Source organism: Nelumbo lutea, chromosome 4, assembly GCF_056320005.1.
Source record: "Nelumbo lutea isolate HS-2025 chromosome 4, American lotus-T2T, whole genome shotgun sequence".
Lineage (NCBI taxonomy): Eukaryota > Viridiplantae > Streptophyta > Magnoliopsida > Proteales > Nelumbonaceae > Nelumbo > Nelumbo lutea.
The window spans coordinates 89,566,243-89,583,725 of record NC_142687.1 but is presented as its reverse complement, the minus strand read 5'-3'; the positions used below and the strand labels follow the sequence as shown (position 1 = coordinate 89,583,725).

At 43.1% G+C, this 17,483-nt stretch overlaps 1 protein-coding gene across 1 annotated transcript in view; it reads right to left on the bottom strand.

Annotated features, from left to right (window-relative positions):
- BON3 (Calcium-dependent phospholipid-binding Copine family protein) overlaps positions 1–5,952 on the bottom strand; it is a 41,497-nt gene extending 35,545 nt beyond the window's left edge. Inside the window, exon 1 of the mRNA XM_088985752.1 lies at positions 4,760–5,952. Coding sequence (XP_088841878.1) covers positions 4,760–4,921 — 162 coding nt within the window. The 5' untranslated portion in view covers positions 4,922–5,952. The remainder of the gene's footprint in view (positions 1–4,759) is intronic.
- Between the last annotated feature and the right edge of the window lie 11,531 nt (positions 5,953–17,483).

Genomic DNA, 17,483 nt, shown 5'->3' with positions numbered 1-17,483 from the left:
TCATAGATCCAATTTGTCTGAGTTTCGAGAGATTCTCATCATAGATCCAATTTGTCTGGGTGGAGGTAAGTCCTATCAATGCATGAAAGGATATCTCGGGTGGGTCTAGCCCAACCTCAGATTCTAATTCAGTAGGTATCACAATGGGTGTGTAAGGGATTTCCTCCCAAGGTTCAGCTTCATCTGCCTATAGTAAGAATAGTTGGGGATTCTTACATTTATGGCCTGGACCAAACTTATCAGTGCAGTTATAACAAAAACTGTGATCTCTTCAGGCTTGTGTCTTGGCCCAAGAGAATCTTCTTAATGGCACTAGGGCAGGTATAATGGTTTGGGCCTTAGGTTGAGGATTTTCAGCCTGCCCATGGGTCTGATTTCTTGTGACTGTTGGGCTGGATCCCAGGATAGAAGGATTACCTGGTTGGTTTAGTTGTCAGTTCCAAGACTATGGTCTAGAGTTGAATGTGTTCGGTCAACCAATGTTTTCAGTCGATTAAACCCTTCTTCTTGCATTCTTGCCAAACCCATTGCCACCAATAGGAAGGTGGGTTGGAGGGACTTCACTTCTTCTTGCATTCTTGCCAAACCCATTGCCACCAAACCCTTGTCGACAATCTTTCAAACTCGACTTGGTAATCTCTCATAGATCCAATTTGTCTGAGTTTCGAGAGATTCTCATCATAGCTTTCAAATCCAGTGAGTCCAAAACAGATGCACAGAGCTTCTATGAATTCAGACCAAGAAACTTGTGGATGGGTTCGCCAGAACCATTGGAACCACAACATTGCTTCTCTTTCAAGGTTGAATGAAGCGACAAGAACTCTTTGATGGCTAGGTGTATCATGGTATTCAAAATACCTTTTTGCCCTATAGATCCAAGGTATGGGATCCTCACCTGAATATTTTGGGAAATCCAGTTTTGCTGAACGAGTTGAGGCCCAACCACGCTGACCGCCTCCTTGATCTCTGTTGTTTCCTTCTTTGTAGCCATCATGGTTTTATTCCATTGAATTTTTCTCCATCTGCATCATCAACATGGCTAGTGTCTGCTTGATTTCTTGTAAGTCTCCTATGGTCTTGTGCAAATGGACTTCCATGCGATCCATCCAATCATCCAATGTTTCTGACCTTGTACTCAGCATGGTGTTGCTTGTTGCAAGCTCTAATACCAATTGTTGGATAGCAGCCCAACTCAATTCCTCTTCGAGGGAGGATAACCTCCAGAATAGGGGAAAGTGAGAATGAAAAGAGAAAGATTTCAAATCTTCTTATCATTCCCTTATTGTAAGTACACCTCTGTATTTATATTCAATCTTGCCTTCGGTGTAACTGATTTACAACAGAATTATAACTTGCCAACTTGTTTGGTTCAGTTAACTCCAGTTGTCTTTGTACTGGCTATGTTGAGGTGGCCTTAACTGATTTACAACAGAATTATAGCTTGCCAACTTGTTTGATTCAATTAACTCCAGCTGTCTTTGTACTGGCTTCCTTATGCTGAGGTGGCCTTCTTCTCCTTCTAGAATATACTTGTAGTTCCTGCCCCCCTTGTGCCTCTAACAGTGTACCCTGATCTGCACTCCCTTTGTTATTAAATTTACATGTCATATATTCTGTTTTAATTCAACTTACATTAAAACCTCTTATTTCTAAAGCATTTTTCATAAGTTTAACTTTGCATTTAATCCTTCATTAGTGTCATCAATTAAAACGATGTCATCAACAAATAACACGCACCATGGGACCTCCTCCTGAATATGTTTAGTCAATTCATCCATGATTAGTGGAAATAAATAAGGGCTAAGTGATGAACCTTGGCGAAGACCCATTGTAATTGTAAAATCTGATGTCTTTCCCACAGGAGTTCTAACATTGGTTATTGCACCATAATATATATCCTTAATTAGGTCTATATACCTATTTTGAAACCCTTTCTTTCCAAGACCCACCATATTATCTCTTTAGGAACTTTACCATATGATTTCTCTAGGAGATCTTTCTTTTTCTCTCTAAACTTTTTTATCAACCTTCTCAAAAGAAAGATAACTTCCATTGTTGATCTCCTTGGCATAAGCCCAAATTGATCAAACATACTCTATGATCAATTTTCTCTCCCAAAGTTTCATACTTTGGCTCAAGAGCTTAATCCCCCAATAGTCATTACAACTTTGTATATCACCTTAAAAAAACTTTGTATATCACCTTTATTTTTAAATTTAGGCATTGTACTACTATTTCTTCAATCATCAAACATCTTCTTTCCTTCATTAACTTGTTGAAAAGCATACTTACTCATAATAAGCCTACCTCTCTCATATCTTTTCATTGGGTCCTAACGTTTTTCCTTTCATCTTATTTAGCACCTCTTTAACTTTAGTAGTTCTTGTTTTACAAAAGTATATATTGTTTTTAACACAATTTGTATTACTAGTCTCTCCTCCATTAGCATCCTCTACGTGTTCATTTAATAATTTTTCAAAATAGTTTTCCCATTTTTGCTTGATTTTCCCATCTTTTACCAATACTCTTTGATGTTCCTCTTTAATGCACCTAAGATGATTTAAATCTGTCTTTCCTTTCTCTCAACTTTGCTAGTTTATATATTCCCTTTTCTCCCTCTTTAGTGCATATAGCACATTAGATGCCCTAAATGAAGTTGTCAATTCTTAAGATCACATACAACATTCTATTAATTTGATCCCATAGATAGGGCTGTAATCAGATTGGATACAGATTCAGAATTTCAGATCACCTCAATCCACATCTACATCTAATTATCAAACCTTACATCTGAATCCAACATGTCAAATTTCATATAGGATTTCGGATTTAATCTGCACCCATGCTATTGTGTTTAAAATGACAAAAAAGTTAGAGAAGTTTTAGAAATTAATAATTTTTAACTTATACATGCACAATATATGTATATAAATATAAAGTATTAAATTTATAAATGATAAACTTTATATAAATAATTATACTACGTACATATATAAAATAATAATGTTTTATTGGACTGAGGTTTTTTAATCAGATTGGATGGGATTAAATCCACATCCAATTCTATTATTAATCTGATGCAAGTTCTAACATCCAAATCTGGGACAATCGAATTCATAGTCAAACTATGTAACAAACTTTCAAAGTCGATTGAAAGTCCCACCCAAAGCATTCTATTGATCTTAACATCAACCATTATACACTATGGATCATAACTAACAGAGTAGAAGGTAAGACCATTCCCAGTAAAACTACAGTATATGCCAAGGCCATGGGAATAAGGGGAAGTAATGGGGAATAAAAACAAAGCTACATGTCCCATTTTGCCAATTCGAGTGTTATGATCACATCCACAGCCATCATTGCTGCCTCTGAGATTTGATATTCTCAATTTGGCAAAAGCCATATGCAACTCCAATAAATTGCAAGGGCTAAAGCTCATTTCTGGTGACAATATGGAGTACTGCTTCACACGACAAAGCCTCATCTCAAATTTGAACACATCAACTGCGATGGTACTACTTGATGTTCCCCAGCATTTAGTCCATGATCTAATAATGCCACATAAGTGGTGAACTAAATATTCCTTAGTTGAATCAAGTTGGCTCACAGGCATAAAAAATCAACATAATTTAGGCTATTGATCAAGGAAGCTTGTCATTTATGGTGGGCAAAAGAAGTTACCATTTACAAAGTAGGAATTAACTCGAAATAATTTAGGCTATTCAATTTTCTTATTTTTAAATCCATGGGTTCTTTTTGGTCATTTGTCTGAATTCTTTGAATGGTCATCAAAGATGTATCATGTCTAAAACCTTTTTTTTTTTTTTGTGGTTAACTTTAGCCTCATCATGGTACAAAACTCCCACTGCCATGCAGTACGGGGGCGGATTCAGTAGTCACAAAACTGTGCTCGCACCATTCTCACAACTCTTTTCAACCGTGCATTGGGAACAACTCCATACTTAGTATCTTTTTATTCATGGAGATGTTCCCAATACACAGCTGAAAAGGGTTGTTAGAACGGTCTGAGCACAACTGTGCTCACACCATCGTCCATTGATTAAGCCCCAAACTCTTCTACTGTTTTTTGAATGTGATCCCCCGATCAGAAAAATTCTCCAGTAGTTTTCAATTGTGCCCCCCTTTGATCAGCACACCATGACCTGCAAGAGGAATGCGGACCCACACTACATGGATGAGTGAATTACATCCTTAAACAGACCACGGTTTTATTTAGCTCGAAAGAACAAGCTTACTTTTCCTTCAGAAGTTAGTCTATTTCTCCCAACACCGTCTATCTATCTATCCATCTATCCCACACACACAAATACACGCATATACAAACAAAAAAAAGGACCACAAAAATCAATGTTACAGAAACACACACAGAAAGATCAACGAAGTCAACAGACACAAACATGGTTTCCTCTCTCTGAAACAGAGTAAAAAATGGAGGCTCAAAAGCACATATATCAACATAGACAGCCAAAAAAAAAACACCAAAACAGACTCTCGGCGCCACAAACAAACACATGAGCATACACTTATCAAAAAGGACCGAGAAGAAAATCGAAGGTAGAAAACCCACATGCGATGTACAAACGAACACAGGCACAGACAAACACACGCACATGTAAAAATGTCTAAATCAAAAATAATTTATGTATAGAGGTCATGGGGCGGAGAAACCGGGGAAGGAGCAGAGAAGTAACTTAAAATTAGGGTTTATGTAGGATCAATGGTGACTGTAATATACCTCGAGTTGCGTGAAAAGAGCGTACAAACCGCGAGAACGGTAGAAATAATCAACAGCATCATTGTGCTCATCCCCCTGATCGCTGTTCATGGCGCTAGGCCTAGGCTGGTTGCCTCCTACAGCTTGTTGTCCTCCCTTAATGTCCGAAAAGCATCCACCCATTTCTGTCTTGCACGTTTCTCACTTTCTTTGATGATGAAAACGAATAAACGATAAGTCGATAACTATTTTCCTCTCCCCCTCGATGTGTTCGCTAAGCCGTTAACGATGATAGTCGAGAAATGACCAAAATGGAGGAGAAAGGATTCCCGGGTTTAAAAAGCTCTACTTTCTGAGTTGAGTCTTTGATAGGAATATTTTATTAATCGGCAGGTGCAATAAATTGATTGATTCAATTCGTCGAACAGAGGCGGAAGTTCCTCCAGTTTCCTTAGCGGGAACGTTTAAAATTGAACTCTAGTATAATGGGAGACTTGGACAGATATGTAGAATAACAATTCAAATCAAATTACAATAACTTTATTCTAATAAACAAAGCTGACGCAAGCGCAGACTTCAAGTCATGGAAGCAGATGCTGATGAGTTTCATCTCTGAGATTGAGCAAACCAACTTCGAAAGAAATTTCGGTTGATTAGAGATGGTAGGTACACCTAGAATTCATTCTACACGTAAATACAGATCATGCTTCAAAGAAGGGGAACTCTGATATACAACTTCCAACATCCTTCCCAGTCGGGCCAGTCCCATCGTCCTCCACGGATTCTGTGAATCATTTTTGGCTCGAAACTCATTCAAACATCCTGGGAGCAAAGTTCTGTAACATTTGGTTCCTATCGTCAAGGCAGAAGCTCAACCACAAGCACCAAAGATCACCAATCCCCTCTTAAAAGAAGCATTTGATCAAACGTGACCATTGCAAATCACAGGCCCACTACTTCTCCCAACGCTCCCGACAAGGCGACAACTCAGCCGCCCCCGTGATCAGTGGCTCCGTCCTCTGGTTAGCGACGAAGGAGATGATATATATATATATGCCAGCGCCCAGCGGTGAGGGGTCTAGTTGGGTGACGTCTTTCCGACATCCACGTTCAAACAAGATAACGCCGTTGAGGATAAACAGCAAGATATTGGAGTCCGGATCTCCTGCCCACATAACATCGCACCTGTGGACAGAGCTCATCTGGGCAGAGGTAGTGTGTGATAGGTAAACGTGGGAAGAGTTATTGTGGGCAGAGGTAGTGTGACGCTGCAACTCACGCACTGGTAGGAATGGTAACGGGGCGGGTTTGGGACGGGGATTATATTTTCCGTTTCCGCTCCTGACTGATTCTGAAATTAACTCATCCCTGTTGGGATAAAATTTGTCTTCCATCCCCGATCCTTACATTCGGGAATCCTCAATTATTTTTAGATAATAGTATTTTTTTTAAAAATAAATTTACTTAAAATAAATAAAAATTTTAAATTATAAATAATGTTTTAGATATGTTTTGATATATATATATAATATAAATAATATATATTTAATATAAATAATATTTAAATATATATATAATCCCCATCCCCGACCCTGGCCCCGATTGAGGATTCCTATTAATCCCCATTCCCGTTCCTTTTCCACCAAAACAATCCCCATCCTCGACTCGATGGGGTCAGGGAAGTTGGGTCTCCGTTGAAAATGGAGAAAATTGTCATCCCTACACTTGATCCAAATTGATTCATTTATTTTTTAAATCCAACTGAATCTTATACTTCTACATTTTTAATAAAGGGTTCTACTATAATATGGGAAATATATGATATATATGAAAAATATCTTACCAATTAACTAGAATCATAAACTAAATAGCAAATAGGGTTGTTCGTAAGAAGGCCCAACCCGACCAACCCGGACCGACCCAACCCGAGTCGGTCGGGTTTTCATTAGCACTGGTTGGTTTCGGGTTGTACAAATTCATAAACCGATGGTTCGGGTCGGTATCGGTTTTCTTGTGTGAAAACCAAAACCGACCCAAACCAAACCGACTTAGTTCCTACTTAACTAAAAACTGAAATATCTGAAAATATATATTCCAATATCTATATCTAAAAAATATATATTATGAAATATGTCAGATATATATTTCCAAAAAATATATATTCCAATATATTTGTATGTATATTTTTGTTATATATATATATATATATATATATATATATATATGTATGTATATATATTTCTAAAATACATATTTCAATTTTAAATATATTTCCAAAAAACTAGGTGGCTGTGGGGGGCATGGATGAACTTTAAACCGAAACCGACCCAAACCGACCCAACACGATTCAAACTGATCAGGTCGGTTTTACTTAACACTGGGTTGGTTTCGATTTCCATCTTAGGTAACCCGACCAGATTGGGTCGATTGGAAAAACCTCAATAAACCGACCCAACTCGACCCGTAAACAACCCTAATAGCAAATTAAGTGTTATTTATCAAAATTAATGGGTGGATTTTAATTGGCGAAAACTCTTTGGATACCATATCTTTCACTTATCATAGATTTTCCCTTTTCAATAAATATAAATATATTAAAAATGACCTAGCAACTTGGGCGAGTCCAACCTCAGACCGGATTGATCAAGCTTGCAATTTTACATGCACTAGGCTGGGCTTTTTGGCCCCTGAGCCAAAACTTTGACTCTCTATTTTTCGGATTGGGCTTAGGACCGATTACATAGTATATAACAGGTTTGTGATCAAACTGAGGAGTCCCATTATGATAATTAAAAGTGATGTTGATTGTACAACCTTTACAGCTTTGCACTTTCATGTTTTATCATGGAGATAACAGCCTTTCACTATAAAGGGAGGTACTTTGGTATTTTTCATGATACATGTGTCCCATTTATCATAATTGGGTAGGGCGCAATTGTTAGACAGTTTTGTATGCCCTTAGCTTCAATCAGAATGAAAATGAATAAAAGTGCATATTTGATTCATGTTCCCTTGGTATGTTTCTGTGTAATACCCTTAAACCAGACACTTAATGAGACTCGAGTTAGTTTGGAATGTTCAAAGCCAGTGGGTCGGTCTGGGGAGGCCTATCCTGACAAGGCTGACACTGTGGTGCCACCAAGTCGGTTGGGGTGGGCTGTCTCAACTGCCAGGGTGAGACCCTAGGCACATACAGTGTAGGATTAATTGAATCTTTGAACTGGACCAGATTTCCAGTATTGCCCTAGACCTTGGAGATTGATGGGCAAAACTAAAAAGTTACACCCGACCCCTAGACTCAATTATGATACTGCACTAGGTGTCGAATTGGATTGTCTTTGATATACCAATCAGTGAGATCCTTAGCGGAGGTCAAAACCTGGGTATATTGGGACAGCCTGAGAATTCATCTGAGTGGGTGATCATAGTGACAGGATCAGCCCCTTTGTCAGACAAAGGTAATGATCGGGGATGCACTCTCTCTGATGGAAACCAAGAAGCCGGTAGCCGATTTTCAATTGTTGAGATTTTGTTTTGCAATATATATATATATATATATATATATATATATATATATATATATATATATATTTTATGCTATGGTTTCGAAATGATTTGCAAAAGGTTTTAATTCCCGGGATCCATGTAAACAGAGAGTGCAACACTGTTCATTGCAGCCGAGGGAGAGGTCATCTTTTGTCGGGCAGTGTATGATCATTATGGGCTGAGAGGTTAAGTGTAAGACAATTGAGGATAATACTTGATGGGCTAATCTTGCATCTACCCACAGTCCCTGGGTGTTACAAGGTGGCTTGGCCCAGGGACCACTTAGGGTAAGTATTGGGCCCATAGAGCCCATAAAATGGGTTTTATGGGGTGTACTGTCCATAACAGTGTATTTGGCCAGGCCTTGTAACAAAGGCTGGGCTGAACCCATGTGGTTGGTGTGTACATCAATGTTTGGGTCCCATGCCATACAAGGAAGCCCGACTAGACAGCAGTTTGGAAGACTAAGTGAGTACATTACCTTAATTGGGCCTTAAGCCCATTTCGAACTTGGTTGATTTGATCAGTCAATTAAAATGGGCGAATTCTGAGGTGGATCAGCTCATAGGATTGGGCCTAGACCTTATCCACTTAGAGAGTCCAAGATCTTAATAAGATTTAGATCTGGAAGCCTCCTAATTAGATTAGGAGATGGTTGATCTGATCTGTAGATAAGATAAGGGTTCTTCCTTATCACTTAAAGGGACTTCTAATCCAAATATAATTTGGATTAGCAACTCCTAATAGGATTAGTAGCTAATCCCTTTAAATCTATAAAAGGAGGAAGGGGCGGCAGCCTTTAGACAGGCAACCCCAAAAACTATTGTCCTCAAAGTTGAAATCACAAGAAGAGAGAAATTCTACACCCTATGAAATCTCTCTTGCCGCCTCCTTCCTGCCGCTGCCATTATCTCCAGCCATCCAGTTGATTCTTGCGAAGGGTCAAGTTCTTTTGAAGAACATTGTTGATTCTGCTCCATCCTGCACTGCACCATCTTCAGTGGGAGCAGTCTTTGAATCCTTCCTTAGGCGTGAACACCTCCATTGGGAGATATTATTTCTCCGTATCAGGTACATCCTCCCTCCTACTCCTTTTGGTTCAGATCTGGTTTGGTTAATGGTTCAAGATTGATCATTGAAAAATATGTTTTTCTAAAATAGGGAATTCGATTCCCTGCAAAGATGGGAGAAATTTTTGAAATTCGCCCAGCCCATTCCGCAAGATTTGGGCATCCATGTGATGAATATCCTATCCCTTCAGCAACTTAGGCGGGTTCTGATTGGGGTTTTGTCAAATTTTGAATAGGTCCAACCCCAAGTTGCATTCCTAGATTCCAAGTTGAATTGAGTGGTGAGTCAGCAATTAATTGGTATGTTAGCTGGTTTGGTTTAGCATAAACATGGATTCAATTATTGCAATTACTGTCTTTGGAAAATGAGTTATTAGTGGAATGTAGATTTGTTTATGGGTTGGGCTGGCTCGGGCCAGGCTTTTATTCTTTATAAACATGATTTTGTTAGGCCCAAGCCTGAGCCCGGCTCGACTGATGGGCCTACAACATGGGCTCGAACCCGAGCTTAAAGCCTAACCTAACAGAAGAAAGAACTCACCGCCGGTGACAGTGTTCGCTGGTGTTGAGTTTGCATCTGTGTGAGAGAGAGAGGATTCATCGCCGCCACTAATGCCTATGTTCGCTACCTCGTCGGTGCCTGAGTTCGTGTCTGAGATTCTGAGAGAGAAGAAGTAAGAGAGAGAGAGAGGACTCACCCCCGATCTGTTGGAATTAGCTGGTTGCGTCGGTGATAGTTTGCCGGTTCTGTCTACCTAAGAATGTGAGGTTGCGCCGGTGAGTGTTCCACTATTGAGATGAGAGGTTCAGCTAGAAAGAGAAGAATGAGAAGAGAGGAGTTAGGAACTTAGGATATTTAGGGTTTTTTATTTAACCTAAAAGTCAATCCGGGCTAGGCTTTTTTAACAAATCCCAAGCCCCGCCCATAAAATAGTTAGGCTCGAGCTTTTAGGCCCGAGGTTAAGCCTATGGGCTCAAATTTGTGTTCAAGGCCGTCCGAGGGCTGGGCCAAGCCAGCCCATTGGGCTACCCGGCCCATGAACAGTTAGTGGAATGTATCACCAAATACCCAAGTTGCAACTCTAGTCATCAAAATCAACATGTCCATGAAAAATCACACGCAAACAAACAAATTGTAAGAGAGGAGGGCAGGTCAATAGCCTTTGGTGCATTAAAATGCCAATATGCTAAATTTAATATTTAGACTTTGGCATACTAATCAACAACCAACCCAATGTGTTTCTTTGTCTCCTTATTTCTATAATACTAGTAGATGTTTATGTGCGTTGTACGTGGTAATTTAAAATACTATTATTGATAATAATAATAATAATGTTATTATTATTATTATTAATTTTTCTTGTTCTTTTTGCTTTCGTATTTTAGCCATTTTCATCATTAATAACCACAATTTTACTTTTCACACATATTTTTGTTAAATATGATGAATATAATGTTAAAGGCATGTTTATCTTCATTCCCTTTATTACTATTATTATTGATGGAGGATGATTTGACTCAACCTACTGAGATTATGACACATGGACCTGACTCAGCACGAGCAACAGCTCCGCAGCCTGCCTTGATCGCGACCAGGTAATAAGTCTATAGAACAACTCGCTACGTCATAGCTCTTTGTAGGGGGAGCTCGCTACAACGCGAACTCCAGATCCCCCGAGCTACTGAGAAGGGAATACTCCAAGATTATTTCAGCTCGCGAGCTAGGGAAACCAGCTCGCTCAGCACCTGTGCAGAAGAACTGCCCTAAAGACCAACCTTGATGAGGGTCACCTCGAAATAACCCTAAGGGTTTGCTATAAGGTAGTTCGCGGCAAGGATGGCCCGCTATGAAGTAACTTGCGACTGTGATGCGACACTCTCAGGAAGCTTCCATCTCACAAGACCGTACCCGTCAGACTGTGCCACGTCTCTCAATTGACGGCGCAGTCCTTGCCCGATTGACAGTCTGCCCCACGTCTCTCAATAGATGGTGGCGTGCCTGTCCCTTCGGAAGCGTGTCACTCAGCTGCGCAGGCAGTATGTTGTAACGATCAACTACGCAGCCCTGGCAGGTAACGGCTGCGGCAGAAGCCCAGTGGCGGTTACACTGGATTTGACAAGAACGCCCCTATAAAAGCCCTTAAATCGGAGAGACAGACTCTCTCTCTCTCTCGAATTGAGATATGAACTTGCACTCTTACTCGCTCACGAGCTAATTTTGAGGCAGTGATCTAGCGCGATCTACACTCTTAGCCTTTTATACTCTCTCTCTCTCCATCCTCCCCAGCGTTCTAACTTAAGCATCAGAGTATTCCCGCTGGGCAAATCCTTGGGAATCCTTCTTCTTCATCTTCTCACAGGTGCCGTTCGTTGCCAACAAGGAGCCAGTCAGCAGCAAGCTAGGAGTGCCTGGATCGTGCCGCATCATCTGACGTCGTCTATGGGAAACGCTTCTAAAAGCCTTCCTCCAAGCTTTTACAACACTTTCTTCCAAAAACTTAGCATTCTTCATGGCTTCTTCCAGCAATGCCAGACGTGGCAACAACCAGAATGCTTATGGGGAGCAGCCCCAGCTTCCTACTGCATGCATCAGACAGTTTACTATCCCCCTCACCATGGACGGAGTCCCTAGTTTGAATGTGCCTCTTACAATGGCACCCGCCATTGCCTCGCTCCCTTCTACAATAGAAGCAGCCTCTGTTGAGCCCTCGGTCGTGCCCCCAATGGCCAACCCAAACCAACTGGAGTACTTAGTGCAATGCATGTGGGCCATGCAGGCTCAGATGCAACAATTCCAATAGTTTCAACTCTACCAACAACAAGTGTTGCACCAGGTTTCCTAGTACCAGTACCAGCACCAGCAGTGGGCTATAGATAGGGCCCTTCGGTCCATAGTCATCACCAGCAGTCCGAGCCTATCGAGCTCGGCAACATCGAGGCGTTGAGCACCAATGCTGAACCAGCAAAGCAGTAGCGAAGACACCGATGAGCTCGCCAAACTGCTTCCAGAGCCTCTCCTGAGCTTAAAGGAAAGGAGGAGGTATGCTCAGCTGAAGTAAAAACTACCCCCCTCCTCTCAGTTTCTTCCCCGCTATCTCCAGAACTCCTGGTTGTCCCCATGCCAAAGGATTTCAAGCTCCCTCCTCTAGACAAGTATGATGGGTCTTTCGATCCAAATGACCATGTGGACGCCTTCCAGTCCCAAATGCACCTGACACAGGCCAGCGAGTCCTGCATTTGCGTGGCCTTTTCCACTACCTTCAAAGGAGTGGCCAGCACCTGGTACCAAAACCTCACACCCGACTCGGTAAGAAGTTGGGCATAGTTCGTGCAAGTTTTCACCTCCCACTTCGTCACCGGCAAGAGCTGTCTGTGAACTCAGGAAAGCCTCATCGGCATAGTGCAAAAGGAAGGGAATCCATCCGGAGCTACATCAAGTGGTTCAATGACGCTTGTTTGTAGATACCCGACCTGGATCCCGCAGTTCACCTCACAACAACCAAGCGAGGTATCACCCATAAGGAATTCAAGTGGCACGTAGTTGTCAACCAACCCAAGACCGTAACTGAGTTCCTTAAGCTCGTGGATCGGTTCATCAGGACTGAGGAAGAGATCAACCAGAAGGGTGAGCAGGCCCCAGAAGAAAGAAAGAGGGAGCCAGAACCCCCATCTCAGGGTGATCACAGGAAGAAGAAGGACATAGCTCGGGGGGCGAGGCCAGTTCAGCCCACCTGAGCCCCTGCAGCAGAAAGGGACTACACACCCCTCAACACAAAACGGGCTGAGATCCCCATGGCGATCAATGACGCTCCATATGTGAAGTGGCCACCTCGATTGAAGGCCGACCCTAGCACCCATAATAAAAATTTATATTGCAGTTTTCATAAAGATCACGGTCATAGTACCAAGAGTTGTAAAAACCTCCACGATGAGATAGAAGAGCTCATCCGTCACGGATATTTATGAAATTTTGTACAAAATAATAATAATAATAATAATAATAATAATAATAATAAAGCAGGTCGACAAGGGGAGCAAAGTAGAGACGCTCTCGAGTCCAGCAGGCAAGCAGAGCAACCGCAAAAGCAACCCCCTGAGGAGAGACTGGTCTGGGGGATCATCCATGTCATAGTCAGAGGCTCGATCGTGGCAGGCTGCACCTCAGCAGCAACTCGCGCATCAGCTCGCGAGACCGGTAGGGAAGGACATAACCCTCTAAAGCGACAAAGGACAAAAGACCCCATCTTCTTCACAGAGGATGATGCATGTGGGGTCCATTACCCCCATGACGACGCGCTCGTCATAAAAGTGAAGATCAATGACTTCGAAGTCAAGCAAGTCCTCGTCGATTCGGGCAGCTCTGCGGGCATCCTCTTCAAAATGGCTTTCGACAAACTTCAGCTTCGGGAGAGCGACTTAAAGCCCGCGGACACTCCCCTAGTGGGCTTCAGTGGAGAGGAAGTTCGGCCCCTAGGAAGGGTGACAGTACCCGTGGAAGTCAACACCTGGCCTAGCATTGTGAGGCTCAACCATGACTTCTTGGTGGTCGCAACCCCCTCCCGTACAACAACATAGTAGGTTGGCCGGTTACCCATGCTTTACGGGCTGTGGTGTCTACCTACTACTTGGCCATGAAGTTCCCCATGAACTTTGGCATCGGGGTAGCGCGAGGTGACCAGCTAGAGTCTCACAAATGCTATGTCGCTGCCCTCAAGGGAAAAGCCAAGGTGGCCGACAACCTCGAGTTGGAGCGACCTACGGAGCAGAGCGAGGAGCGAGCTGCGCCTACGGAGGAGACCGTCTCTATCCCAACTTTAGTAGAGGACCCTGCCCGAACACTTAAGATTGGTGCTTCCATCAAGGAGCCCCTACGATCCAAACTGGTACGCTTTTTAGTTAAGAATTTAGATGTTTTTGCTTGGCCCGTAGCAGAAATGCCCGGCATAGACCCCGGCATCATAACTCATAAGCTTAATACTGATTCTATAGTTAGGCCCATTAGATAGAAGAAATGCAACCTAGCCTCGGAGTGGTGGAGGGCAGTCGACGAGGAGGTCGAGAAGCTCCTTGTAGCCAATTTTACCAGGGAAGTCCATTACCCGAGCTGGGTGGCCAACCCCGTTCTGGTAAAAAAGGCTAACAGTAAATGGTGCATGTGCATCGACTACACCGACTTAAATTGAGCTTGCCCAAAGGACTGCTTCCCACTCCCCAGGATTGATCGCCTAGTGGACGCGACCTCGAGGCATGAGTTGTTGAGCTTTCCAGACACCTACTCAGGCTACAATCAGACCAGGATGGACCCAACCGATGAAGAGAAAATTGCCTTCATAACTGAGCTCGAATTGTACTGTTACAAGGTCATGCCCTTCGGTTTAAAAAATGTTGGGGTGACCTTCCAGAGACTTGTAAATAAATTATTTGAGCCATTGATTGGCCAAAAGGTGGAATGTTATGTAGACGACATGGTCGTCAAAACCCAGCTTTCTTGCAACTTAATACAAGACTTGGACTTAGTTTTTGAAATTCTGCATAAATTCAATATGAAGCTGAAGTCGAACAAGTGTGCCTTTGGAGTCACATCGGGTAAATTCCCGGGGTACATCGTGAATCGGTGCGGCATTGAGGCCAACCCAGACAAAATAAAGGCCATTCTAGACATGCAACCACCCCGAAAAATGAAGGAGGTTCAGAGGCTGAATGGCCGAATAGCCGCCCTGAGCTGCTTCATGTCCAAATCGGCAGATCGTTGCCTGCCTTTCTTTAAGGCAATTAAAAACAAAGGGTTCGAATGGACCCAAGACTGTCAGCTTGCATTCGACAAGCTCAAAAAACACCTCGCTAGTATATCGGTCTTATCTCGGCCCGAAGATGGCAATGTTTTAGAGTTGTACCTCTCAGTCAACAACGAAGTGGTCAGCTCGGTACTAATAAAAGAAGTAGATCAGGTCCGATGACCTATCTATTATGTTAGTAAAGTGCTACAGGGAGTAGAGATAAGATACCCGGAGATAGAAAAACTAGCCTACACATTGGTTATTGCAGCCCGAAAGCTCCGTCCGTACTTCCAAGCTCACACTGTTATCATCCTCACCGACAAACCTTTGAGGCAGGTTTTACTCAAGCCCGAGGTCTCTGGTCGATCGACGAAGTGGTCCATTGAGCTCAGCGAGTACGATCTCTAATATAAGCCGCAGACTTCTATTAAAGCCCAAGCCTTAGCAGATTTCATTGCTGAATGCACTTTTGGCTCTGAAGTCCCCAGGCCGGTTGAGCATGAGGCCCCCAGTTCGGGCGAGCCCGAAGCTCCTAGGCCGGTCGAGTCTGAGCACCATGAAGTTGCTACCAGTGCGGCATCTCTCCTAGTGAGGCCAAGCGTGAACTGGGATGAAGAGCCCTGGATCCTCCACGTAGATGGCTCCTCGAACCAGCAAAAGGCAGTGAAGCCAAAATAGTCGTGCACAGCCCAAGTGGCACAAAGTTGGAGTACGCACTGTGCTTCGAGTTTGCAGCATCCAACAATGAAGCGGAATACGAAGCGTTGATAGCTAGGCTAGCTCTAGCTAAAGAAATGAAAGCTAAGCACATCATCATCTGCAGCGACTCCCAGCTCGTGGTCAATCAGGTCAATCAGCTTGGGGGGCAGGGCCCTCGCCTAAAAAGCACTATGACAGGGATACTATTGGCCGACAATGAAAGCAGACGCCATTGAGCTCGTAAGAAAGTGTGAAAAATTCCAGAAGCACACCAACATCCACCATCAGCTCGTTGCCGACCTCAAATACCTCACCAGCCTGTGGCTTTTCGCACAATGGGGCATCGACATACTTGGGCCATTTCCACCAACGACATGCCAGAGGAGTTTCTTAGTGGTAGCAGTGGATTATTTCACCAAGTGGGTAGAATCCGAACCTCTCATAACAATCACAACCTGAAACATCCATAACTTCTTTTGGAAGAACATCGTATGCCGCTTTGGGTTACCTCGGGTGCTAATTTCTGACAACGGCAAGCAGTTCGAGGACATTAAATTCCATAACTGGTGCCAAGACATGGGGATCTGATAAAATATCACCTCGGTCGCACATTCTCAAGCAAACGGTCAAGCAGAGGTCACGAACAGAGCTATTCTTTGTGGACTCAAAGCACGCCTAGACCGAGCTAATGGACTGTGGGCAGACGAGCTACCCAGCGTCCTATGGGCTTACCGAACCACAGAGAAGACCTTCACAGGAGAAACTCCCTTCAACCTCACGTACGGCACCGAAGCAGTCATCCCAGCTGAGATTGAGGTTCCCTCACTACAACTAAAAGCGTACGATGACAAGGCAAACGAAGACAAGCTACATGCCAACCTCGACCTACTCGACAAAGTAAGGGACCTTGCATATATCTGGATGGCGGCTTATGAACAAAGAGTAGCTCGGTACTATAACGCCAGGGTCAAGAAGCGAAACCTCCGTATTGGCAACCTGGTCCTTCAAAAAATTATGGTACCTGAGCTCGACGTTGGTAAGTTCGAAACGAATTGGGAAAGACCTTACCGAGTAAAATGAGTTATCTAGGAAGGAATGTACGAGCTCGAAACCCTTGAAGGGAAACAAGTACCTTGGGCATGGAATATTGTCAACTTAAGGCAATATTACCTATAACTACTAAGTAAACCATGAGTCACTCCTGGAGCCTAAGGGCCAAAATGCCGAGCTAACACGACCTCGATGCAATAAGACCTAGTCGCCTCTATGGCATGGGCAAACTACTGAGTAGACCATGAGTCACTCCCGGAGCCCAAGGGCCAAAATGCCGAGCTAACACAACCTTGGCACAACAAGACCCAGTCGCCTCCATGGCATGGGCAGACTTCAATGGCAGACTATGTCACCCCCTCAGCCGAAGGGCTAAAACACCGAGCTAACAAAGACCTCGGCATCAGGAAAGACTTAGCCGCTTCAGTGGCGAAGGCAAAATATGGAATATTAGAGGCATAGGCAGCTCGGGTTCAAACCCCAAGAAGCACGATTCGTCTCGACACATTGGTTGAACTAAGGTATAAGCAACAAACGTATAGTTCGAGCATACATGGTAACCACTCCGCGGTATACTATAGGGATGCCTTAAACGTAACTGCC